Consider the following 8,542-nt stretch of genomic DNA (forward strand, 5'->3'; position numbering starts at 1 on the left):
CTCTGCCAACTCAAATTTGAAATTATTTTGTGTATTATCAATAGAAAATATCCTATCATAAGATAATCAGGACATCCTATTAAATAATTCTAAAACTACATGTAAAGAGTTGGATGGAAATATTTTACTATATAAACTTACTTCCCGAAAACCGTTTCTCTCCTGGTGTTCTTCATCATCATGGTGAATGCCCACTCCAACAACCCTGTATAGCTTACAAGATTGTTGTCACACAACCAACCCATCAGCAAACCCTGTAGACTCCTTTAAAATATATTCCAAATGCAACCAATTCTCATCCCCATCACCAGCCTAGTCTAAATCACTACCACCTCTGTAAGCCTTTAAAAATGTAAATCTGCTATGTCACTCCCTTGTGCGGCTTCCATCAGATACAGTAAAATCCAAAGTCGCCTCCTCTCCTACCACTCCCCCTCCAGCCACACAGGCCACCTTTCATCCTGGAATGGACCAAGCACTCCCTCATCTTCCTGCTCCCTCTACTTCTGTTTCATCCAAGTATCTGAAAAGCTGAATCTCTTCTGTCACTTCTCTGCTGAAATGTCACCTCACAGAATAGCCTTTCCTGACCACCTTATCTAAAGTTGCATTCCAGGTCTTCTCCTTTTACCCTTCTGAACTATTTATTTCTTCAGATGATAACAATGACAATATATATTAGTTTGTTTTTTATTGTCAGCCTCAACCCACTAGAAAGTACGTTCCATTAAAGCACATTTGGTTCACTGTTATATGCCCAGCACTGAAGCAGTTATCTGCCACATACTGTTCAGTTCAGCAAATATCTGAATGAAGAATATACTTAACTTTGAATGGCTATAGTAATTTATTCATGTATTTTCCCTTTTCAAATAACCCCTCCTCCATTTTGTAAAGAAAATGATAAATATTTTCCCCAATTATTATATGCTTTTATTCTGCTTTGAAAAAAAAACAATTACCAACAGAAGTTTCTCTACAAGTTAAACATTATCAGGAGAGACAACCAGTTGCCTACCATAGATGGGATGGGGAAGGAAGAGTTAGCAAGTTACACACTTCTCTGGTCTTGATACCGCTCTTTCCAACTGCTACTTATCTCTGACTTTCTTCTCTTTCCCACACTGTCAACACTGCTTTCCCCAAACAGAGTAACTCTTCTAGAGAATCCTCTTATCAGGAGTCAGGGTTGTTGTATCTACTTTGCCTTTCTTTCCCTTGAACAGTGTCCTGTAGTGAATGCCAAGGAACAGTATTTCTGAGGGTGCTGACAGATGCTGAAGAGGGTCAAACAAATTTTTTTAATATATATTTTTATTTCAGAGAGGAAGGGAGAGGGAGAGATAGAAACATCAATGATGAGAATCATTGATCGGCTGCCTCCTGCACGCCCCCTACTGGGGACCCAGCCCACTAACTGGGCATGTGTCCTTGACCAGAATTGAACCTAAGACCCTTCAGTCCACAGGCTGACGCTCTGTCCACTGAGCTAAACTGGCTAGGGCGAGGGTCAAATAAATTTAGGAAAGATTTCATTCAGCAAAATTGAGCAGGCGTCTTTCTTAAAACACTATTTAGAATCCGAACATTGTTAATGGGCACTGTAAATCTCCACAAAGGAGAGTATACCAGGTGTACCGGTTAATAATGCAGATTTTTTTCAATAGATGGAGTTACACATATGTTGATATATATATGCGATTTGATATGTATGCTGTTTTGTTGTATTGACAACAAGCTTTAAAACTTCCTATGTTAAATTTTCTGAAGGTGTTAACATCATAGATATTTTTACGCTTAAAAATGTCAAATTTCATGCCAAAAAAGAGCATTTGCAGGAAGTTTTAATTCGTTTATTTTGAAGAAAAGTGCTGCTGAAAGTTATTGTATACTTCAGGAAGCTTATGGTGAACATGCTCCATCTCAAGAGACTTGTGAATGCAGGTTTAAACGCTTTAAAAGTGATGATTTCAATGTGAAAGAAAGAACATCCAGGTCAACTGAAAAAGTTTGAAGACCAACAATTACAAGCATTATTGGAAGAAGATGCATGTCAAACTCAAAAACAACTTGCAGAAAGATTAAACGTTGCTCAGCAAACAATTTCCAATCGTTTACAAGCCGTGGGAAAGATTTAAAAGGAAGGAAAACGGTGCCACATCAACTGAACGAAAGACAAATGGAAAACCGAAAAGTCATCAGTAAAATGTTGCTTCAACGGCACGAAAGAGTCTTTTTTGCATCGAATTGTGACTGGCGATGAAAAGTGGATTTATTCTGAAAATCCCAAATGCACAAAATCATGGGTTGATCTAGGTCAGTGGTTGGCAAACTGTGGCTCGCGAGCCACATGCGGCTCTTTGGCCCCTTGAGTGTGGCTCTTTCACAAAATACCACGTGTGGGCTCGCATGTACAGTGCAATTGAAACTTTGTGGCCCATGCGCAGAAGCCGGTATTTTGTGGAAGAGCCACACTCAAGGGGCCAAAGAGCCACATGTGGCTCACGAGCCGCAGTTTGACGACCACTGATCTAGGTCAACCATCAACATCGATTGCAAGGCCAAATCGCTTCAGAAAGAAGACAATGCTCTGCGTTTGGTGGGATCAGGAAAGCGTGGTATACGAACCATGCTTTGATCGTAAGTAAATCAGAATGAGCCAGAAGACACGGCAAAGTAAATATGCTTCATGATAACACACCATCACACACTTCAAAACCAGTTAAAGAAATGTTAAAAGATCCTGCCTGGGAAGTATTAACCCACCCGCTGTATTCATCAGACCTTGCTCCTTCAGATTACCACTTGTCCCAATCAATGGCATACCCACTCTCTGAGCAGGACTTCAAAATGCACGAAGAAGTGGAAAATTGGGTCTCTGAATGGTTTGCCTCAAAACAAGAAAAGTTCTATTGGGATGGTATCCACAAATTACCTGAAAGATGGGGAAAATGTGTAGCTAGCGATGGACATTACTTTGAATAAGGCACTTGTGATGTTTCTCTTGAAATTATCCTGTTTTCCTTGATTACAAAATCCGCATTATTAACCGGTACACCTGGTGTACATTGTAATCAAAACTAATTTTTCTCAACTCAAACTTAGTAGAATTTTCCTTTCATTCACAACACTCTTCTTTCCTAGCTATCTCAAAATTCTGGCAGCCTGACTTACTGAAAACACCTTTTACTTTAGATACCAAGGAAGGTTTAAAAGGAGACCTGCTAATGGATATAAGTTGTAATTAAATTGTACACAGTCTGCAGGGTATTATTTGGGAGTAAGTCATTTTAAATGGTGAAGAGTGATAAAAATTAATGAAATTACCAAAAGTAGCATAAAACTGGTACCACAAGCACTTAAGTAATTTCTTCTCCTCCATATACCTTTTATATCCCCACTAAACTAAAATAAGGGTGGGATTAAATGGAAGCAACTTCTGTAACTTTTTAGTCTAAATATTATATTTACATTTCTGGGGGTGACTTATAATTAGAAGTAAATCCTCATATATAAGAAAAACTAAATCAGTAGGGTCACTGTATAATATGAAGAACAACTTTACACTCTGATGAAAACGTTACTTCCCTAACAATTCCTCTTTTTCTCTATCATTCTCCCATTATCTCTGCAAGGAATCTACCCCTTTTTGCTGCCCTAGTGTGCCTCCCTTGTCTCTAAAACCTTCTTCTGGTCACCCCTTTCACTCCTATTCTGTATCAATGCTAGTTTCCAAACATGAACTTGTTCATCCTAACATCTGAAGAGTATTTTCATAGATATGATGTTAGAAGCAAAAGTTGAACTAGTCATATCCCTAACATCAAAGAAACTCCTAAAACTTAGAGACCTAATTGGAATATGACCCATATGTACCCTCCTCCCCATGAGACAAACAATACTACCTGCAAGCCAGATCCCCCAACATCCTAAATTCTTTGAAACTAAAAATAGCTCAGCTGTTGTCTCATTTGCCAGCAGATGGCCAGACTATTTTTAATTCAGGATTCTAGAGAGCAGGAATGGAGCAGGCTCCGCTAGGGCAGCCTAGGAGACCTCACTCTGCAGAGTTCATTCAGGGAGCACTACAGAGATGTAGTGGGCAGGTACCAAGAGAGGGCAACCTGGAGCTGTTCTTGGGCCTGCAGATTGCAACAATGTAGCTGTGAAGGTTTCATTCTTTCCTTTTTTAAAAAAACTATTCCTTAAAATAAAATCTGAACTTAAGAAAATTTGATAAAACTTTTAAATAATTTGCATATCCTTTGAAACTTTCATCATTTTTCTTTTTGTGAAAATAAAAGTTCCTTTACTTAGTGTATCTGAGAACGGATTTTGTTTTAATGAGTAAAACCTCCCATAATCTAGATAAAATTTCCTAAAAGCTATACTTTAACCAAAAAAAAGTTTTCTTAATATGCAGTGAACTATAATTTCATGAGTATTATTCAGAGAAAACCTTTGATAACTGGTCTTTATATTAAAAAGTTAATTTTGAATACCAGTGCTCTGAAATCTAATCGCACGCCAATAAAATGTTTTTTAAATACAAGAGGATTAAAAGTTCGACAGACTATGTATTTCCTTGTTTACTGGCCATCTTCCTTCAGTTCCATGCTAGTGCTCAATAGCATTTGAGAGGGGAGGAGAGATGAATGCAGGCAGGTGTATTTAAAAGGGATATAACAACACCCACCTCTGTGCTTCGACCATCCAACTCCTACCTACTTACAACCTAGAGATCAGAGATGACCAAACCAGGCCATTCCAGTTCACTTTGCCATTCTGCTTGATGGCCACACAGATTATCAAGAGACCAAAGTGAGCCTGGTACAGTTCTCAATACTGAAAAGAAAACGGGCGGTCTATAATAAGTTCCAGGGACAAAGTATATTTCGGGTTACCTTATTGCAAAACAGTCTACTTTTTGCAAAGATGAAATGGGTTATCCCTATCAATTTGTTTCAGTGATAAGGATGACTAGAAGCGAAGAAACCAAGTTCACCAGGGATTAAGTATTGTGAGGTTGCTCCATGAGTTTTGTAGGAGGCTAAATGTAACTGTTATGAAATGTGAGAAAAAGCCTTACACATCTCAAGTAAAGAAAGTACTTTGGTGCCTAGCCCCTGCCTGGGTACTCAGAGTTCTCATAATAAGCTTCTGCCAACTGTATGGAAGGGTAAAAAAGTAAAAACTGGCAAAATCTGGAATAGATAATCCTGGTAAAGCTAGCACACTTACTACCAAGTAGTTCCTATGTCTAGAAATGGAAGGGACCAAACTACAAGCCTCCTAGAGATGTCAATCAAGAGCAGCAGGAAAACTCACTGCACAAGTTAAAAGAATAGTGCACCCACATTCACGGTGCATTAGAGGGAATGTAATATTATAATCAATAAGTTCACTATCTACTCTAATTTTACAGAAAAGCAAGTTAAGGCCCAGAGATTTGACTATTCTAAACGCAACATCACCGGGATAAACCCAGGGACCCAGATTCCACTGCTAGTGAGCTCTCCATGGAAACACCCTTACTTATGTTAGCATTTTGGAGGATGGGACAAAAAATAAAGAAATAGATAGATGAATATATACATATACATATACAAATAGACACCGAATTCTGTTTCTTCAGCCTAATACTTACAATTTAATGTTATTAAAATATATATTCTAATATGGAAAATCTGGTCTCAAAACACACACACTTTAATTTGAATCTCAAATGCTTTATCCTGCAGGTTTTTCACAAACCTGAACATAACAATCCTTTTAAAAATGCTAAAGACCTCTCCTCCCCTCACCACATCCCAATATAGTAAATATTCAAGACCCAGATATAAATTCAACTTTTACCACTGCACAATGTCATCTCATACACCTCAGCTTTTCCTTAGCTGCAAGAACAACACAAGGCGAACTTCTAATCCAAGGAAGTTCTGAAAAACTAAAGGTAAGTCCACTATACTGCAGATTCAAAATTTTCAAACGGCCTTTCTTTGATGTTTCCCATCGCACCACTTTAAAAGATCCAAAGAGGAAGGGGGCAAAAGACCCAGTGTGGCTTACTAGGGAAGTTAAAAAGTCATCTTCTATTTATTCAATAAATAAAAGGCTGTCTTCACCCTTTAACTTAGCATGCATTTAAGTTATTCTGCACTTTTTCCCCTTCAAGAAGGCTTTTTTTAAAAAAAAAAAAAAAAATAAGCCCCTGTAACAAGCTTAATCTTCTCGTCATTTTGATCTAGTCTATTTCCAGTGCTATAAAATAAAGCGTAAGCATTAGGAATTCATCTTTGTGTTAAGTGTCCCCGCCTGTCCTCCAACGATTTCGTCTTTGATGGATGCAACAGATCCATCGCAGCGTCTCCCCTGGAACCATTCCCCCTCGGCCTGCCCTGGCTGTCGGGACTGTGAGGATGTCCGCCTGAACTATATACACATCAGGCCTGGGGGCAGCTGCGGGGTCCGGACACGCGGCTGGTGGGCTGTCATTGTCTTTCTCACCTTCCCCATTTCAAACCTCCCCTTCCCTGTCGGGAAAGCCCGCTGACCTAAAGGTCCTCCCCCCACCCCCTCTTTTTCATGGCCTCCCCCCTCCTTCACCTCTGGTCTTATTCTTCCAGGTCAGCCCAGGCGGCTCCAACATTCCCCTCTTTTCCCCGTGGCGGAGGCTGTTGCAAGCCCCGGCTCGGGACTGTCACCGAGGGAACCACTCCGGCCCGTCTCCCCCCAGCGCCCGGTCACACGACAAAGTTATTGACACGCACGAGGGAGACGGAGCCCGAGCCCTTCCCACGCCCAGTCCCGACCCACCGGCTCCACCCGGACGAACGCCCCAGCTCAGGAGCAGCAGCTCCTCCTCCGCTGCACCACAAAGGGGGCACCCGGCCGCCCCGCACGACCCCCCGCCAAAGCTCCCCCTCGGCCGCCGGGGGGTGCCGAGCCCCGCGGCGGCCCTCCACCCCCTGCTCCCCCCACCCCGCACCCCCGCCCCGGCCGCACAGGCAGCCGAGTTACTGTCAACTCCCAGCTCCGGGCGGGCGGGCGGGCGGGTGGCAGCTCCCCGGGGCGCCCGGACCCCCTCGCGCCGCCCGGCCTCCTCCCCGCTCACCGAGCGCCACCTCGCACGCCTTGCGCAGCTGGGAGTGATGCGCCTTCTTCACTTCCTTGTCGGCCAGGATCTTCTCCAGCGCCCGCGTCAGGAACATGTTCTTGGTCTTCTTGCCCTCATACATGGGCGCGGGGACGGCGGCGGCTGGGCGCAGGAGCAGGGGGGGAAGAGACGAGAGAAAGGGGTGGAGGTGGGGGCGCGGAGGCGTGGAGGGCAGCGGCGGGGGCAGGAAGGGGCGGGCGGCCCGGCCGCGGTGCGGGCCCGGGGCCGCAGGGCTTCGCCGCCGACCCTGCGAGGCCGCCCCGGCGGGACCTCCGCTCCTCCGGGTCCCGGGGTCGCTTCCCGGCCACCACCACCCCCCGTCACTCGCCCCTCGGGCCTGGGAGGCGGCGGCGAGGGAGCCCAGCCCGGGCGGCGACGGCGGGGGGCCGAGGAGCGAGCCGGCTCAGAGGCCCGGCGCGAGCAGGGCTGCCCTGGCTCCCGGGAGGACGCGCACCCGCCGCGGCCGTGCACCGGCCTCCATCACCGCCGGCCTGCCCCGGCCGCCATGTTGGGAGGAAACGACGCGTCACGCAGCGTCCGAGCGGCTGCAGAGGAGGAAGCGCGGCCGTGGCTGGCGCTGGCGCTGCCGCCCAGAGCGCCCGGCGCCGGGAGGCAGGGGGCGGAGGCGGCGCGGAGCCGCAGCGCTACGGCGGCCCGGCGGGGCCTCCCGCGTTCTCCGCAGGCGGCGCGGGGCGTGGCGTGTGCCGCGTGGCGGGCGTCCTGCGGTGGCGAGCTGGGCGCGCTGGGCCGCCGGCCGGGGGGCGGCGGCCGCCCTGGGTCCCTCCTATCGCCCGGGAACTAGGCTCCCGACTCTGCTGCGCCCCCTTCTCCGTCTGGCCGGGGACCCCCTAGGCGGGAGCGCAGCCCTGCCGCTCCCGGGTCGGGTCGGGTCCGGGACACACCCGCGCGGCCCAGGCTCCTCCGCGCCGTCTGCACCTGCAGCTGCAGCTCGCTCGCTGCTTTGCGTCCCCGGCGCACCGAACTAACTAGCTGCGAATCCAGACCTGCGCCCCCGGCTCTGGCAGGAAGGATTCTCTCTGGGAAAGAGCAAACTGAGCCCAGTTTGGCAGAGATTCGGGGGTGCTGCACTTTTCGTCTCTGCGGAATGCGTCGGTGCACTCCAGGTTTCAGATCCCTTCCGAACCGCGTCTCAAGCGAATAGGCGGGTGTCGGAGTGCCCTCCACACCACCGTTCCGTCCAGGCTCTGAAAACCAGTTTCAGGATGGAAAAGCTTTCTGTGCAGACAGCCTGACCCAGGCACACAGATGACCGTGTGTCTGCTCTTGGCACCTAGGAGTAATTCGAATTTCTGTTTCATCCAGAGCAGAAAAAATGATAAAGACTACCATAAAATAGATGCAAGGAATTGGTCATCTAGGTGCACG

At 46.5% G+C, this 8,542-nt stretch overlaps 1 protein-coding gene across 1 annotated transcript in view; it reads right to left on the reverse strand.

Moving 5' to 3' along the window:
• ARFGEF1 (ARF guanine nucleotide exchange factor 1) overlaps window positions 1-7,403 on the reverse strand; it is a 100,334-nt gene extending 92,931 nt beyond the window's left edge. The window contains exon 1 of the mRNA XM_081111628.1: window positions 7,115-7,403. Within this exon, the coding sequence (XP_080967754.1) occupies window positions 7,115-7,238 (124 nt within the window). The 5' untranslated portion in view covers window positions 7,239-7,403. The remainder of the gene's footprint in view (window positions 1-7,114) is intronic.
• Window positions 7,404-8,542: the final 1,139 nt, after the last annotated feature.

Source organism: Myotis nattereri (assembly GCF_964212035.1).
Source record: "Myotis nattereri genome assembly, chromosome: 17".
Classification (NCBI taxonomy): domain Eukaryota; kingdom Metazoa; phylum Chordata; class Mammalia; order Chiroptera; family Vespertilionidae; genus Myotis; species Myotis nattereri.